The following is an 18769-nucleotide window of genomic DNA, read 5'->3' on the forward strand; positions in this document are numbered from 1 at the left end:
CCAGCCCAAGGCTGGCAACACCAAATTGGGCAGGAGCAGCAACCCGCACGTCCCGCTATTACAAAGCCAAAAAAAAAAATTTGAGATGCAAGCAAGATAAAAACCTAGTTTGTGAGCGATTCAAGGTCAGGTCTTCCCTAGGGACCAACCCTCACAGAGATTCCCAGTGTCTGCAACAGCACAAGCACAAGCTTTTGTGGGGGCAACAACTCCCCCCCCCCCCCAAAATTCGGGTGCTTCTCTCCCCTCTTTTTGACTCTTTCCACAGTTTTCTCATCTGATCCCACTTATCCACGGGATATCCGCCTCAGGACTGGCTTTGGCTGAAGCAAGCTACCGGATCTGAAATGACTGTACAATTTGAACAGGGTGTTGATAGCACAGCTGCGTAAGCCTCATTTCCATAGGCAACCAGTGGTATAATTACAAACCCTTACAAATTATAAATAGCACGCTATACAGCAGCAGAGGTGTGAACGGAATAGCTGATCTGGCATCTGGACAGACAGCATGCTCTGAGCTGAACAAACACCATCATTAACAGAGTATCTTCAGGTGCTTTATACCATCTGTCATTTAAAGAAAAAATTCATTTTTTATCCCTTTATGTTTATCCTGCAATTCCTCCACATCCACATTAACCAGAGGCCAGCGCTTGCAGCAGAGGGAGTGCATGACAGACTAGCTCACTAAATCTTACTAACATCGGTTGGAAAAGTGTGTGCATGGTAGGAAATTTGTACCAAAAAGGATTTAACTCTCTACTGAGACTTTCTTAAAGATTTAACTGGTGGCAGCCTTTCAGCAAAGCCCAGAGAAACTGGCCACCGGTACATTGGCAAGTCCGACATGGCCAAAGCATTGGCGGACTTTCCACCCCTTTTTCTAGACATGCTCAGACAGATGAAGGGGAAGAAGAAAGGGATTAATAAACATTGCAGAGCAGCCAGTTGTGCAGAGAAGCAGTTTTTACTGTAGCAGACTCTTGCCTGCCTTTCTCAAGGCCAGCTTGCATTTGTATTTGCAGGGACTGGCTAGAGGGAGCTGTGCACGGGTTGCAAACGGAGTCGGGAGGGCTTGGAGCCCTGCGATAACCAACAGCCCCGCTCGAACACCCCACGAACAGGAGCACGCCTTGGACTCTCCTCAGAGTTTACATTTGCATTAATTCCCTACTTAGCGCATCAAAATATTTTCATATTTTCCTGAATCATACACATTTGCTCACAAAATGACTGGTTTGGCTTCCACGCTTCTGTTTGTTAGTTCCTGTAAATTTGGAAGCGATGCCACCACTTCAGCCCGCTGTGCTCCCTGGTGGACTTCAGGCAGACATTAAAATCTCTCTAGGCATGGGTGAAATTTCATTCTATAATATTACTGGACCTGCTCACGGCACAAGGAGGACTGAGCATTAGAAGTGAGATCTGACCTTCAGACAGATCTAACCCCTAGTCTTTTGCTCACACAATCTCCTTCTCCAAATACCTGGATGCCCAAATAAAATGTTTTGAACTTGGAAGAGGAGATTTCTACTTGGAGCATGAAAAATCCTGTTCCTGCAGCGTACTCCAGTGCCACAGGTCTATTCAACAAGTTACACGGACCAAACGTCATGAACTTGCGCTCACACTTGTCCCAACACCTACAGCGATTAGAGATGTGAAATGGGTACCCAGCCCTAGCTGCGATGGAAAAATAACCTCACCCTTCAGGATGGGGCTTATCCAGCAAGGCTGGGTGAAGTGTGAAGCTGGGTGAAATGGAAATCAGAGGGCAGCACTGCCATGCCAGCAATTTGCCCTCTCTTCCATTTCTGGTACTTGATAGGGGGGGAAAACCCTCAGGAAGCTCATTTAGTGATGAGCTTACAAGTCTAAGGGATAAAATAAGCATCTCAGCTGTGTAGACAGCGAGAAATCAAATTATGCATTGGGTTCTTGCTAGGAACACAAAGTCATTGCAATGACTCCTTGGGGCTTGCTTCCCCACTCCCACTCTCCTAACCAGAAAAAGCAGGCCAGAAAATACATTTTTCACTGACAAACCTTTTGCTGAACAGGCATAACTCAGGGACACATCTCTCACCTGAATCTCCCCAGGAGAATAAGTGACCTATCTCGCATCCCTCCAACCCTATTTCATGGCTAACTCAACACCTGGCTGGGCACATTTTGGGACAGCATCTACTGAAAACTCTACCTACTACGAGGGACACCTAATTTACACCTGCTGTAAGCACATCCCTAATTAGTCCAACAAGTTTATCACATTCTCTAGCAGCACTACAAAAAGCCCATCATCCAGCCATGCTTCTCGAAGGACCCAAGGGCCCTGGCTCACACTCGTACTTCCCATATACAACACCTGCACAGAGGGGCCATGCATGTCGAAAAACAGCATCTCGAACCAAGACCCAAAAGCGAAGAGAAGGTCACAGAGTACTGAACAGCCATGAAATATTGCTGAATAAAGGCCAGGCAACCCCACTTCACAAGCAGTTTCCCAGACACATCTCAGTCTGAATGGGAGTAAGGATGAGCACGAGGAGGGTTTGCAGGATGGATGCAAAAGGAACTGATGCCAAACCTGTGCTAAGTGAGCACGAACACCCCTCCCAGCGCTTGCCTGGCTGCTGCTACCACACAGACATCCAGAAACACCCTTAAATCCAACAAAACTGTGAACCTAAGCAACCAAACCAGAGAAATGGGCAGATACCACTTTGTGATACTACCAGTTACCAGTACTGCTTATTATACATGCCCCAACTGACTTTTATGTTTTATGGATCCTATTTTTAAATGTATATATTTAAATTTACATTTATACTGTTTATTATATTCATATTTATATGAATTACCTGACTCCAACAGGAACCCTGAGTCAGCCAAGACCCTACCCAAGCACAATCTCACAGGCAGACTTTGCAGACGCCGCAGATCTGTCTGACCGCAGAGCTGATTTTCCCCAGTATACTTCTCCATCTGCCACCCAATCATCTCATGCTCTTGCTCTGCCGTTTCACATGCACTAAACGGAGAGAAGGGAGAAACCCTGCGATGGAAAAACTGTTTCCTATTTCCTCTGGTTACAGGTGACTTCAAATAATCAGGATCACCATGACCTCTGGAGGTGGCCGATGCCTACACCAACGTGTCCGTGTCTCACCTAGGTCAAAACTCAGATTAGAAGGTCAGGAAAATAGGTTGATTTCTGAGAAGATGCTGCAGCTGCCTTTCTAAAACCTTCTCAGTCGCCTTATTTAAGAGGCTGCGCAACCCTGGCATTTACAGCTCTGGCTGGCAAGCACAGAAGTTCACGCGCAAGGTATCCGTTCAGCTTAGCTGCACGGGAATCTTTGCAAAACAAGAAAACCAAACTCCAGTCTGCTGTCTTGTTCCTAGGAAGTGAGGTGAACACAGCAATTTAGAGGTAACTGGCCTAAGGAGCCCCAGTGTTTTTTTAAAAGAGCGTGTCGGTGGCGTAGCAAAGCCAACATCCCTTCCTGCTCCCTTAGCTAGCGACTCAAAACCCATTCACACACCGTTTGCTATGTGCAGACTCTAGACACCTGAGCCTAATTCTGCAGGATGAAGACTTTTTAAACCGCTTGAGGTGGTAAAAAAGAAAAATAAATTCAATCATACCGTTGTCTTGAAGGAGCCACAGGCAGTGTAAATATCTGAGATATAAATTAGCAGGGGAAATACAAAGCTCTGCCTCTCTTCTCTATAGTGTTATTTTCCCAGAACCAGCTTCATGGGGAAAGAAGGGAGAAACAGTCATCAGAATTGGCTAAAAGTCACTCTTTCTCTGCAGATAGAGATTTTAGGTGATGTTTTACATTCAAAACTGGGAACGACGCCAGGGAGCTGTAACACGGCCTCTCTCTGCTCCCCTCTCCCATGGGGAACACCCAGTGCTTTGCTTTCAGAGTAAGTACTTCCTTTCACTATGTCATTCGAAGCAATTGCTCCTGGCTTTTCCCAGGGACCTCAGCTCTCCCTTGACTGAAATTCAAGCAACGTGCCAGGACCGCAAATTTGCCGTTCTACAGCTAGTCCGTGCAGCGCGTAACCAGAAAATTCAACTTCATAACCACTTGCGTGCATTTGCTGGGCATCTGCCAGTTGTTTCCTCTGGCACGTAGAAGGAAAAGAGGAACTGCCAGTAAGGAGGCCCAGGAGAGATCACCTTTCTCTCACTGAGCATGCTATTGAGCTAAATCATTCTCTCAGGCCTGTTGTTCACTACTGCAACCCCTAGCTCAGTTTCATGCAACCGAAGAAAAAAACGTGTTAATTCACATAAATGTCAAAACTGCAGAAGCCATTTGAGAAGCTGGCGCTTCTAATCTGCGAGCTTTTCCCACGGCCAAACTGCCTCTTTACAGCTTCAAGAGACTTGAAACGTTTATAGCTGTGTTTAACCAGTGACACTTGGGCAAGGATATATTAAAGTCCCTGCCATGCTGCTCTTCCAGCAGCTGCGCAGGGATACTGATGAAACTCAGCAGGGATCAACCAGAAACAGCATGTCTGACACGTGCACCAGAAATACCGCCTTCAGAGACTAAAAATTAGATGGACTAAGTGCCAAAAAAGCTTCTGCTAGAGATCTGCTATTACTGACGAACATAAGTCCTTGCCATCTTCCATTTCCTTAGGAGGAGATAACGCAGATGGTAAAAACGGGTATTATTACTGTTAGCTGGTTCAGTATGACGTTATTCTGGGTAACGCATGTCCCCCGGGATTTCTCAGCTGTATTTAAAGGGACAGGGATCTGACATTTAGGTCTGCACTAAAAAAAAAAGAAACCCTTACAGAAAGGCAATCCCAGAAACTGGTTCTCCAAAGATGAGCAGGGCATAACGATCCACCTAAGAGTGAAGACCAGAAGCATTTGGGTACAGAGTCAGAGAACCACCCGCCTCCTCCAGAAGAGGAGGATCCAGATGGCAGAGTCGGCGAAGAGGCAGGTCGAGTTTTCCTCCCAAGAGGCCAACACAGCCCGGCACGTTGGAAACCCAAGGAAAGTGGACAAGCAGTGGAGAGGTCAAGCCTGGAACAAAACACGCCTTGGGCTTCAGCTGCAAGAATTTGCAACTATGGCTGGGCAGGCTGCCGAGACCAGTAGAGCTGTATTAAGGAAAACCCAAAGTTTTCCACTGGGCAAAAGCAGAGTCATAGTCGGGACAGGTGAAGTGGACACACACCCTTTCACCGCACGTAGGCTCTGCGGGTGCCTCTGAAACAGGTAGAGCAGCAGAACAGACGTTGCCCGAAAGAGAAACACCAGTGGTCGCCCCCCAAGGGCAGGGGGCTGCAGGAGAGCTATGGCATGCTTTCGCACCGCCGCACGGCTACAGTCCCCAACTGACAGACCCAGGCACAGGAGGGTTCGATTAATTACCACTGTCAGGTAATCCGGTGGGTTGTTAGAACCCAGGTGAAAGGTGACAGCGCTACGTACGCGTTCCTCACCTTCAGGCTGTTGTATGCAAAATCTTCACTGTCTGAAGCCATTTCAGTCTTTGTTTCAATTACCTGTGAGGATTAAAAAGACAAACTCATGTCTGAGAGCAGCCTGAGGAACTGACACGTTGGCTGACCAGTTCCCCTGCGGGCCGAGCAAATAACCTATTATGAACTGGCATTCACTAGAGTTCCTGATCCAAGTAGCATCCTTCTCCTAAATCACGTCTCTGTCACAAAAGTAATAAATCCAGTCCCAACCCGACTTCTGCTGTGGCAGCTTGACTCAAACCACAGTAAATTCAGTGTAACATCACTTCTGATGTCCTAAAGCAGGGCCAGGATCACATGCAAAAAAAGCAGAAAGGACACAAGGGCCATGTAGCTCCTCAGGGCTCCTTTTGTGGAGGGGCGGTGGCAGCTTTTTCTCCCTGTTAAACAAAAGAGGAAGGCTCCCTCCTTCCCTAACAGAATCAAACATCTAGATTTAGATACCTAAAGGTAGACCTGTAACTTGCGCTACCCGTGGAAGTACAACAAGCAACGAATAAAGCCTTGAGTTATTCTCATACAAGCTCCACCTAGATGAAATCTGGGGAAAGACTTCAGGAGAAATGGTTTAATCTCTTGTTAATGCCTTAAGGACTGTGGCTTATTGTAGCTTTCAAAGAAGTGCAGTCATTAGGGGAACAATCTTCAACACACTGATAGGAACCTTATTTGTTTGTTTTTATTATCAGGCTCCATAGCCTGGGAGACTAGGGAAGTTTCTTATTTCATGTATTTTCTGCAAATTGCTAGCAACGATCAATATAAATATCTGGTCATGCAAGTAAGCCATCACGGATGATGATTTAGTTGAGTCTCTTATTGCATCTATCAATAGATTCCATGCTGAAGAGAAAAAGAATAATTACCTAACAACCCAAGTGAAAGCCCCAGGTATTTTAATTATGAAGCCCGGAGCGACAGCATTTCATACACAAAGGCCTTTGCTGCTCCGTGATACCACATGCGTGGTGCTGCCACTTCAGAGCGTTGCTCTATCTCCCCACAGGCCACTGTCTCCATGTAGCATGTCGGCCGGTGAACCAGCCACAAACCTCCAGTTGCAGATGGTGGGGGAAAAAATATGCACAAGAACTGCCACGAAAAGCCCCCCCCCGACGCCAAACATTAGGCTGTGGCAGCCGTGGCAGCCCGCGTGCAGATTCCGGTTCCAAGGCTGGACCAACTCCTGCCTCTCAGTTACTGCTGGGCAATCGGTGATACGGGTTTTTTAAAATGACTTTTGGGCAAACCATCCAAAAAGTAGGAAAATCTTTTTTTCCCAAAGGAGAAAGAATATATCCAAGGAAGATCCCCTCCGCGACAGGAAGAATGCATGCTGGTAACAGCTATCTCGCTACTTCTCATTTGCGGTAGCCTTGTTTAGGCTACATTCCTATACAATCATCACTGGGGAAAAACGTCACATAGATTGCATAAACATACCAAGCTGAGGACACAAGCCTGACTGACGTGCCTGCAAAGTGCTCATCAGCTCATGCCATGCAGGGAAAACGAAAGACACTCTGCAGAAACTACAGGTAGGCCTGCAAAATAAGGCTTTCACAACCAAAATCCACAGAAAGGGAGGGCTGTTGGACACAACTGATAACCAGGGCCTTTGTTTACATGGCTGCCGACCACTAACACGCCCCTAGGCTTATTCTAGCCAAACGGCTGTATCTGAGTCCATCAGATTTCGGTCTCGCGTTCGTAAGGTTGCAGCAAGCACTGCTGCTCAAGGTCCCTTTCCTCTCTCTGGTCTCAGCTAGAGAAACTCAGCTCACTGTTAAGATTTCGCATGGGGCAAGTAAACAGGATCAGCGCAGGGCCAATTACACCTCCGGCAGGATAAAACACTCCAAAATTGATTTTCTGTTTCACTGATTTCAAATACATTGTTTTTGGTGAGGAAAGAGGTGGCAATCAAGTGTTATTCCCTATTCATGCCTAGCAGGATGATGTATGTATTTGGAAAGAACACAACCACTTTTCTGGGGATGTCTATGTCATAGCAAGGAGACTGAGAGATCCTACAGTGATGTTAATCCATCCTAAGAGGATTTCCACACTCTCAGACACTAGACATCCAACTTACCTGGCTGATTTCCTCTAAAAATCAATGGAAGAGAGGCTTTCCCAAAGGCCAAGTTGGAGAGCTACATAAAGCCTCCTTTTTATTTGCACCTTAAGGCAGGGAGGATGCAAGTATGAGTTGGAGGAGACCGAGCAGTTCACATGAGCCAACGCATCCAGAGCTGCACGAGGGACGGTGGAGCACTGGCATCAGGACATTCCCCCTTTGAGCCTCCAAGTAGGAGAAGGAGCACCAAAAACTCCTCACAGAGCTGCTCTGACATAGCTGCCGAGGGATAACATGGGTTCTTCCTCCCCTGTTCCACCGTCCTGCTGTCCTTAGCTGCCAGAAAGGTTTCTCCCCATCTCCCTGATGGATCTACTGCCCCTTAACTGGAACTCATCACTCAAACCTGAATTCCTACACCACGTGTCCTCAGGCTGCCAAGGGAAGCCAATTACAAGCGTGAAATATCAGCATCAACGCAAAGACATCTCTTACCTGGGCTTTCTTGCCTTCCTGCTCCTTTTTCTCCAGCTGGGTTTGCAGTTTCTTCCTCTCCTGCTCGAGCTCTCTCACTCGCTTCTGCAGCTTGAGGAAGAGCGTCATGTCCATGGCTGCTTTCTCCATCCCAGCCTCCTGGGACAGAACAGGGCAGGGGAAAACAGGGAAGACCACGGTGGAATTTAACAACCGCACACAATACTGGGGACACATTTCCCTACCACCTGCCTCCGCAGCCTTTCTGTGGCAGCCAACTCCAGAAGGTGTTCACGCTGCAGGCACTGCAGTGCTCTCTTTCGCCTGTTTTAGGCCGATCTGCTGTGAGTTCATTGCGAGGGACTTGTAGTTTTAACAGCACAGAACCAGACAGCAGATAACAGCTCTGAGCTCACCTTATCCGTAACCATTTACGGCAAGTTACCGATTTCTCCAAGCTACATATATTTGTAAGAGGCTTTGAATCTCAGCCTGTCATTTATTGGGTTTTTTTTTAATTGGCACTTTTAGTATTTCAAACAAAGTAGAGCCCTGCCAGTGGGAGGGCAGACCCCAGGAACGCTCATCCCTCGTCCGCACTTTGCATGCTCTTAAGTCACGAAAGTGGAGTTTAAAAAAGCAGCCTATTCACACATAAGCAAAATCTCTCTCCTTTTCCCCAGGACTTCTTGATAAATTATTCTTGATAGAATAATTTAGGACGTTCTTTTCTACATTGAGGGAGCGTTGATTACAGCGACTGCACCAGCCAGCAAAGTATTTGTAAAGACGAAATGGAATGAAAACGCTCAGGGCAAAGGGAAACGAACTTTGTAATCCTGGTGGAGGAGAATCACTATATTGACATTACCGTGAGTGCTAGTAATAACTAACGGTAACAACGCTTACAGCTTTGGTGCATATTCCTCAGCCTTTAAGCTGGCATGGGCACAACACAGCATTTTATTATTTTTAGGGCCCTATTTAAGTCTGACCCCACAAGCCAGCAAGCATTTGCTGCAGCGCTGCCACCTTACAATCCCTCAAGAGCAATTAGCAAGATATTTCTGCAGCGCAAAAGCAATTTCCCTGGTGTCGCTGGGCTCCAGGCTGCGTTCCTCCCACGTGCTCCCTGCGGAGCGAGACCTGTGCCACTTGGTTCCCAAAACCAGGAGAGATCTGCCCAAGTCACCCTACCTCCACTTGCTGAATTGCATCCTCAGTGTCCCCTAGCTCGGAGGTCGATATCGACGGGTAATTGGAGTCAGACTCCAAACTGCTTTGGTTGGACGGGTTTCTCCTGTGCCCCGGAGCTTGCTGTCAAAGGGATGCAGATACAAAACACATTCAGCGCTTTAGGAAGGGAATATTTTAAAATAAAATCCTTTAAAATAAAATGTCAAACGATACAGAAGCTCAGTTTAAGTATTCTGCATGAATTAAAGGTTGTTCAGGACACCAGAGGCCGGTGAAGCGTGAACGTGCAAATCTGAGCGCAAGATTTCTGCTCTCTGCGGTACCCTAAGGGGTTTCCTCCAAACGCTCAGCCTTCCAGCTAATCAGGAGCATTCTTTAATTATTGCATAATTTTCAATAATTCTTCTAAAACTGTAGCAGAGCTGAATGTAAAGACTTAAACTTTTGAAATTTGGAAGTCAAGATTTTCTTTAATTCAACACCCACTTGGCATGTCAGCATCACCGAAACCAACAAACAAAAAACCCATAAAAACCATGAGCCAGCTTTTGCCGAGATGCACGGAAATCTCTACACCGTAAACAGAGAGGCTGGCAAGATCAGTGTCCTTTTCCAAGGAGCGCGGGTGCTTTGGCTTCAGCATAGACCTTCAGTCTTAGCAACATGAAGCACAAACTGCCCAATAATGTCAGTTCTATCAAGTATTTTGAGGATTAGGGAGCCACGTTATCCCTCTGTCAACATCATGACCAGGAGAGGACAGAACAAGGAACACTTCAGGACTTCTGTTACCTTTATAATAGTAATTTCATCCCTCAGATTGTCGTATCTCTGCTCCAGCCTCGAATATTCTTTTACCAGGTTCTGGTAACGAGATCGCTCTTCTTCCAGCTCTTTCTTCATCTGGAGATTTTCCTCAACCGTATTTTGTGCAAATCCATCTTTAAAATAAGAAACAGCAACAGTAAATCGTAATCTTCAACCCTGAATGCGCATATGTGCAATAACACTAAGTCACAAAATGTTCTCTGCCAAGAATCTTGAAAATGCACATAACCTTCCTCTCGTATTTAGAGACTATTATAATCCAGCTCTTTCTGCCTGCCGTTTGGAAGAGCCCCAGCTCTTCTGCTCTGAGAGCACAACCCTCTCCCAGTTGAGTTAAAGAAAAATCTCCAGCACCTACAAAGCAGCTCTTGTACGCTCCCAGGCCGGCCACAAACCCACTCATGAGTAAGAGCAGTACAGGATGGAAATACACTCATGTTTCAGAAGTGCCTTGGGTATTCACTGTATTTTAAGACTTTTCTCACAGATGCCCCGCCGCCACCACCACCACTAGAACTAACAAAGGACCAGCTCAGCAGCAACATCTCTTTCGCGCACAAATGTCAACCCTTGACTACTGCAAGGGTGTGGTGGTTGAAATTATTTTACGTGCAAATAAATTTCTTTCATGGAGAGATTCCCCTTCTGATGCTCCGAAAGCATCCTCGCAGAGAGCAGGAACGAGTGGTAACCGGACCACCAATGTGGCCCAGGAAAACTTCTAACCCACAACGTTTCAGTAATTCAGTTAATACTGCAACCCAGAGAGACCTGTTTAACTGCCGAACAAAACAAGCTGCAATGATGAGGACGAGAGTTTGGCAAAGCACGGCAAGACCAGATACCCTGCTATTCGACCCAGCTAAGGGGTCAGCAGGCCCCCCTCAACTTCACCTACAGGAACTGCCAAAATTGTGGTAATTGGGGAACAAACAAAACAAGAGAAGTGTCAGGTGTGTTAGGAGCGCTCCATTTTAGGCATCCGTCTGAAGCTGTGGGTGCAGCAGGTGATGAGGTTTGTCTGTGCTCATGCAGGTCACAGACACACTGGAAAGCTTCATCGTTCGTCACTGTGCTTAACTCTGAATACGACTTTCTAAATGCACCTAAAAGCCAATATGTATTCATTTTTTTACATTTTGTTTTCTTTCCTTTACACCAGGCTGAGGGCAAGCACTGAGGGCTAGCACCACAGAGCTATGACAAGTATATCCACAGGATAACGGACAACGCTCTCTGAAATCCTGCAACGACACGAAAGCTGCCAGGATGGTTAAAAAGCTCGATGCACGCATGAGAGCTCCCTCGGCAGCTGGGGATTCGCCCAGATTGTTTTCTCTGTGGGCTTCTCGCCGTTATAAAGCCATCAGCCCTTTTTTCTTACCTTGGGATTGACACAGGATCTTGTGGTTAAGCTCCTCTTTCTCCCGCTTCAGGAGCGCGTTCTCCTCCTCCAGGTCCGATATGCGCTGCAAAACAAGGCAGGACGTTACTGCTGGCAACGCGGCCGGCCCGAGGGCAGAGCCTCTTTACACTGATGAAATTTCACCTGGCCAAAGACGGGAAGTTTTTTTTTTTTTTTCAGGTTTTCTTTGCTGTTTAGGTATTCTTTGCACATCAGGAGTTGAAGTTCATGCCAACTCCGCTGCAACAACGGAGTCAAACTCTTCTTTTCCTCTCCCTTATATCAACATTTCCTGCAGAAGCTTAAAAAAAACCACAAAAACGGAACGGCCAGACTCGGCAAGCACGGTCTGTAGGAGTGAAACTCCTACAGCCGCCCAGGCCGTCAAGTCAGAGCTTCGTCCCCACTCCCCAGCAGGTCTTATCGCCCTCTTCAAGTCGTAGCACCGACTTACGCCGGGAAAGGGAAAAAGTTTCTTGCCACATATTTCCTTGCGTGAATTTGCTGACTCGAACAGTCATTCGCCAAGCACCTGCAAGCCCTTGGAGGTGTTAGCACCGCAGCTGCAGGATTTGCAGAATTCGAGGAGGTGACAGCAAGGTGCTGAGGAGGTCGCACGCATGCGGTGGAGAGAGACCCCACGGGAAAGGGGCGCCGGGGGAAATAAATGCAGCTTTATGCCAAGAAGAATAAAAGCGGCAGGATTTAAGCTAAGAGGAGAGCTAGGACTCCTCGCACCTCCCGGTCGGATAAAGTAAAATTAAGAGGAACAGGGAGATGTCTGGGGTGAATGGAAAATCTGTTGACTGCTGCAAGCAACATGTCACTTAACTACTTAAGAGGGACACAGTGCATGTGAGCACCTTGGAAACCTAATGCTAAGGATTTCAAGCTTTTTGTAACTTTGTGTGTTTCGTACCCCCTTCATGCCACAAGAATACAGTCACTTTAACACAAGGCTCCTTGGTACTACTCCAAAACCCCCAGCAGGGTAAGGCACGGCTTGGCCTGGGGCCTTGGGGCTACAAGAGAAACATGTACCTCAGTTACGAACACCAGTAATTGCCCAGCAAAAATTAATAACAGCAGGAAGTGAGTTCTACTAAATAGTGCTTTTTTTTTTTTTTAAAACTAGCTTTTTATTTAAAATGAAGGAAAGCAAGGCTACTCGTCACGCCACACAAATACTGAAGCTGATAGCAGCCTATCCTGTAATTTTGCCCATCCTCAGGAATTTTGATGCGTCCAACGGTATTGTTTTGAACAAGCTGCAACACAACAGCCTCGCGTTATAAAGCGAAACACGTTGCTGTGGTTAAGCACAATGATTCCTGCTGCCGTCACGCACGGGAGCAAACGGCTACCCAGTCCCAGCGTCAGGTCGCTCTCCACGTCCGCCTCGCCGCGTCTTGCCGCCAGCGTAGCAAACAGCTACGCAAAAGAGAAGACTCTCAAGATGCCAGAGATAAACAACCCTGTTCACACCGGCGTTCACTCTCCAGGAATAATAATTTGCTGTCGCCACAAAATAAATGACATAGGCTGCCTAGCTGGCATGCATTCCCAGCACAGGCTTCAGTCTTGCAGGCGAGCAAGCTCAAATCAAGGTATTTATCGAGAATTGCAAACGATACAGATGTTAACGGTGACCTGAATTGCAATGAGGCAGCGAGGAGCTCACCTTGCTTATCCCATCAGAGCAAAGATTAGTGCTGATGGGGTTATATTATAAGGGCTCTTTAATGGAGAAAGTGCTATGAATGAACTCTTCTGCCCACAAGGCAAAGGGAGGACCAGCTGGAAAATGAAACTGGATAAAAATCTGGAGTATTTTCAACCAGGCTGGAAGGACATTTTAGATTTGAAAGACTTGGAACAATCCGTAACAATTATTCTCAGGTTTAAAAATGTGCTTCTCACATTGGTGCCTTTCATATTCCGTGGCCTGCTTTCGGGAAAGGCATCTATGGGAGGCCAGTTTCTGAAGGTGCTCCAAATGCAACAGCAGCCACGGAGAGGCTCCCACTTTAACAAATTCCTAGGGGAGATGTTAAACGCTGAGCGCTTAAGGACTTCAGCCCTTATTAAATGCTTCCGTTGGCATCAATGGCTTGTGAAATTCAGCTCCAATCCATCCCTAATCTCGGGAGGAAACATGCTGGTAGTTAGGATTTTCCCTTAAAATTCTTGGCCAGATTTTGAATCATTCTGACTCACCAAATGAGGGGCTCAGGTACTACTGAGAGCCCTAAGAAAAACGGTTGGTATTCATCCCTATCAGATGCTTTAATTTTGATCTTAATACAGAATTGGAAGAGTTAGTCTAGAATGAGGGTGACAGAGTGAAAAGCCAGAAGATTAAAGGGCTTTTTTTTTTTGGTAGCAAAGTTAGCTCAGAGCCTGCAAAGCCTCCCCATTTCCTAGCCATTTCCAGTACATTTTTGGCTTAAAACCCAATTTTTACATCCAAAAAAAAAAAAAATTTGACAGTAAAAAAACGTTTACAGCAACCGTTCCAATGTTTCCCTAGCTGCGTCTCAAGGTGAACAACCTTCAAAGAGGCCAGACGGGGGTGACGGGGCAGCGAAGAAGTGTTCCAGTCTTCCTTGTTGTCCCTGGGCCAAGGGACCGAAGGGAATAAGTGAAAGCTAATGTCAGAAGTCAGAGTCTACACTACTCTGTATAAAAGTATAGCAGTTGTTTCTATTTCTAATTAAGCCATTTATTGTCAAAGGAAAGTAGATAATATTTGCTCTGCTGTAGGCACTTCCAAAGCAAGGGGAAGCTATTGCTTTGTTTTTGTGCTTTTAGAGAGCATTCAGCAGCCATTAAATCAACCTTTATTTTAAGTACTCGAAGGGGATTTGCAATCAAGAGCAAAAACGAGAGGCAGTTTTTCCCTGGCCGCATTACCTTGAAAATAAAGCATCCTTTCAGACTCTAATGGCCAGCACTGCAGCTAGCTAACGAAGCGTGCCCTGCACCAAAACGGGTCTGCTAGTTTGGTTTTGCAAAACGAAACAAAACAAAACAAAAACCCAAATCACTGATTTTTTTAATCTCTCTGCAAGTGCAGTGCCTAAGCACAGACACCAAAAACCAGAATAGCTGCTTCTCTGACAGCTTGGACGGATCTGGCCAAGACACAACATACCTACAGGCTAAACACCTTTTCGAGAAGAACATACAAAACCACGTTTCAGTGGTGCTGCTTGCTCAGATGAAATCATCTGGCCGCTCATTTCGCACAGCTAGTCACCCAGCCCCTCCGGCCGGGGGCCGCCCAAGAGAGGTGCTGCTGAGCCCAGCGGTCTGCAGGAGCTCCCCATCCCACGGTTCCACAGAATAATAAAGACACAGCTAACTCCAGACTCCTGCCCCAAAAGTGACTCTTCTTCAGGGTGTCACATGCACAAAGCACTACTCTGGACTAGCAATGGCAAAATAGCTTCCTCAGCTTGGTGGGGCTTTTCTGCTAGATACAAGTCCTCTCCAACAGCAGCATAAACTCACCAAGGCCAACGAGGAAGGATCGCTCGTTTAACCTGAGCACTTGCAAGCATTTGCAGCAATAAATCGAAGCTGTGCCTTAGGTTGTGAGTGTGGGTGTAAAGGTTATCCAGGACAAACTTGACCAGGGGAAGGAACGCAGGGGGAAATCTGACTTCTTTGCTAAAAGCCTGCATGCTCTGGGGCTCCTTCTCCCACTTGAACGCTTCTGCTGTACAACAGCGGTGGCATTTGGCCACTCCAACCTCAACAGTTGCAGAAAGCTTATGAATTTGCACAAAAGAGAGGAAAAAAAACCCTTCTGCTCCACATCACAGCCTCCAACCCTCTGGAGGCTTGCAACGAGTGGCCTTGTCGGCTGCTGACTACTGTCTCAGAGCTGGTCCCAGAGCAGCTCAGACCCTGCACGTACCTGTTCCCCCAGCTGCTAGCTGCCCACTTGGAGCCGCTGTGGACAAAACGGCAGAAATTGAGCCCTTCTGCACCTTCAGCACACCCGGCCGGGGCCAGGAAGCAGCATCTGCCTACAGTTTACAACATCTATGGAAGCGATCTCCAATTTTTGCATTAAGCACACCATGAGGAATCCCCGTGTCTGCACGGGGTGGATGGAGATTGCTAAGGTCTGGCAGACCTGTGGTTACTAAGCACTGTTATTTCAAACGGAGCTGGGGCTGAGGAGTTGCTTCATGGCTGGCCATGCAAAAGGCAGCAAGATGGGGCACGCTTCAGGCAGCACGACACAGCCACTGCTTCAGGTACCCTTGCTGTCCCGTGACTTGCCAAAACCAAGGCTTCCCAGTTAAAAGGCATGTTCTAAGGGCATTCAGTGAAAAAAAATTTTAAAATTTAAAAGACAGAAATCAAGTCTCTGCCCTTCAGACTTATGAAGGGAGAGCTTTCAGCAGCACGTCCGTCTGGAAAAGACCTCCTCACAATGAGAGGTGACAGGTACCTTTTTGAGCAGGTCCTTCTCCTTCACGTAGCTGTCTTCCACCACCTTCCTCTCACCATGGGCTTTCTCAAGCTCCAGGCGGAGGCTTTCCGTCTCTTCTTGCAAGCTAACGAGTTGGTTCCCATCACCCCGATGGCACTGCTGATATTGCTCCAGTTCCTTCTTCAGCTTTTCCACTTCAGACGTATGGGCAGAGGTGAGCGCGGAGAGTTGCTCGTTCAGAAGTTTGTACTCCTTGCTCTGCAGGCCGACGCGCCAAAAAAAGAAGTAAACGAGACCGTGAGCAAGACCAGGGCGTGCACTGCAAAAGTAACAGCCAAACATCGCAGAGCACTATGGGGAACAAACATCAGATAACAAAACATCCCCACGTGTATGCTACTAAAGCTGACAAGGCTAAGAAACAATTTCAAACCTCCGAAAAAAGCTCAACAATATTTCTGTAGCAATTATACAGGCGTTTGTTAATTTGATGTTAAACTGGAAGCAAAAGCAAACAATGTTTGTTGGTGCTTGTAAGGAAAACAACAAGCTACGCTTTTATCACTGCTTCCAAACAGTGCTGCTGAATGCAATTGGTTTGCAATACTTCAGTGTGCTCTTTATCCTTTTATTCCCAATTCTCATGCCTGCAGGAACCCGCTGCGACAATGAGCTGTAACATAATTGCAGGCTGGTGCACAAAGAGCTCCCTCCGACCCCAGCGTTCAGTCATACCTCCAGGATGTGCCAGTTCAATATAAAGCCTTTTCATTTGCTCAGATTTTCTTTTTTAAGCACTTAGCAATGATTTTTTTTCCCAAGCACTGAGACCTGAAAATTCAGCAGTCCTAGTTGATTTCTGCAGTTCGAACCAAAGCCAATGAGAATCACGTTGTGATTAATAAAATATCATTATTATTAGTCAGCCACAGAGAAGACTGTGCCCATGTTCCCCTGAGAAGTCACAGCAGACCATGAGCTTCAGTACAAAACCCACCAAGTCTCTTTGCTAACATTAGGTAGGTACTGATGGGGGAAGAAGAATCATTTTGAAATTAAAAAAGACAGAACAATTTGGTTTTCATGCTTTGCTTTCTGAAAGGTCTCAACATAGCTTAAAGACTTGTGCTTTTGCCAACTGCTATGCAAACCACCTGAGAGGTTTTCCTTTTCAGAAATGGCTTTTTTCCAGGGTGCACTTCACGTAAGCGTCAGAAGTGCCAGTTTGGTTCTTTCCTGGTTTTGCCAGAAAACATTTAGCAAGAGACAAGCAAGACACACCAGTGCCCTGGCAAGATGACACAATACGGGCGATCTGCAATCTAGCACGTTGTTGTTTCTCTGAGCTTTAGCCACCAGAGCCAGACCACCACATGGGAAACTACTGCTGCCTTTACTAAGTTTGTAGTTCACGCGGTGAGTAAGAAAAACTTGAGGTGAAGAAATCAGAAGACAAAAGGTTAAAAAAAAAAAAAAAGATACATCACAAATGCATCGTTTAAAAAATCCAATGGACCAGCAAAGCCCTGAGTTACAATTTTTGACTGGTGAGGGGCAAGCAGCCCAAGGGGCAAAGTAATAGATGTGGAGCTACCACCTCTTCCTCTGTAGAGATGTTCACTGGAGTCAAATAAGCAAGAATAAAAACTAGGACACAAGAAGAGAAAGCATGATCTGTCCCTATAGAGTCAAAGGTCCCCACTGGCTCCAGTTCAGCTCAGGTTTGAAGGAACTTTACAGCCTGGTGAAGGGAAGAAATAAGAAAAAAAACTCAAAAATATGAAAATAGAAAATTTCACCTTCTAAGTCTATACGGAGTCTTCCAGACAAGAGCAACCTTGTATAAGAGCAAGGGAAGGTGGTGGATACCGAAGCCCTCTCCGTGCAGCCAGATGATTCTCCTTTAGATCCCCAAGGCAGCTCAGAGGGTTTCTTCTGTCACAGTCTGATCTCCTCTGCCTGCTCCAGCCCCTCTTCCCCGCCACCCCCATGCTCCTTTTTGGGTAGAGACAAAGCGACATAAAGCCTTCCGGCCGCTCTCTGCGTGACCTCCAGAAGTGTCACCACCTGATTTAGAAACTAAGTTAAATAGGCCCAAATTAAACAGCATTGTGGCCGCTAGAGTTTATAAGCTGCAGCTAACGCACAATAATAGGTTTGAATGTTTTAAAAAAAAAAAAAAAGTCTTCTCTTCCTCAGGGCACACAGAGTATTGCATATATCTATTCATGCATGACCTAAAGTAGCAGAAATAAAAACATGTTCTGGCACAGCTAGTCAGATAAGGATACAACTGCAGCTCTCCAGCTCACCTGCAATTTTCTTTCTTAAAAGTTAATGGGCATTTTTATAGATTAGCAAGGACTGAAATCGGGATACTTCAGGGAAAACATGATGCAACAAACTCGCTGCTGCCAGAAAATCCAGCGTACTGAAAAGAGATTGTAGTGGACCCGAGCTTGGGAGGCTCATTAGCACTTCCAAAGCATCCCGGGGAAGCTGTCATTCCTGAAACGGCGGTTAAAAATAGCTCGCTGGACAGACTATAATGAGTGTTAGAGCACAGTAATTCTTCCCTGCAAAAGTTATACAGAAAGCATCAAAGTAACCCCTGCAAAACGATCTTCAGAGAGATTCAGGGAGATCAAGGCAAAACCTCCAGCCCCTTCTTTCTCCCTGTTTAAAAGCTCACAGTGTCTTTTTCTCCGAAAGTAAACCCTTCTCCTGCTTTCAGGATCCAACACAGGAATTAACCAAGCCAAAATTAACCAGAGATTGTTTCTTCTTTATCGTTCCCCCTCCACACT

General features: G+C 46.5%; 1 protein-coding gene across 2 annotated transcripts in view; it reads right to left on the bottom strand.

Annotated features, from left to right (window-relative positions):
* The window catches only part of LOC138064629 (unconventional myosin-Vb-like), a 135607-nt gene that overhangs the window by 25871 nt on the left and 90967 nt on the right, over nt 1–18769 (bottom strand). For both annotated transcript variants that reach the window (XM_068928074.1, XM_068928073.1), the window contains exons 22-27: nt 15981–16220; nt 11495–11579; nt 10075–10223; nt 9283–9402; nt 8107–8244; nt 5490–5552 (exon numbers count right to left, since the gene is read on the bottom strand). In XM_068928074.1, coding sequence (XP_068784175.1) covers nt 5490–5552; nt 8107–8244; nt 9283–9402; nt 10075–10223; nt 11495–11579; nt 15981–16220 — 795 coding nt within the window. The remainder of the gene's footprint in view (nt 1–5489; nt 5553–8106; nt 8245–9282; nt 9403–10074; nt 10224–11494; nt 11580–15980; nt 16221–18769) is intronic.

The sequence above is a fragment of the Struthio camelus genome, chromosome Z (assembly GCF_040807025.1).
Source record: "Struthio camelus isolate bStrCam1 chromosome Z, bStrCam1.hap1, whole genome shotgun sequence".
Lineage (NCBI taxonomy): Eukaryota > Metazoa > Chordata > Aves > Struthioniformes > Struthionidae > Struthio > Struthio camelus.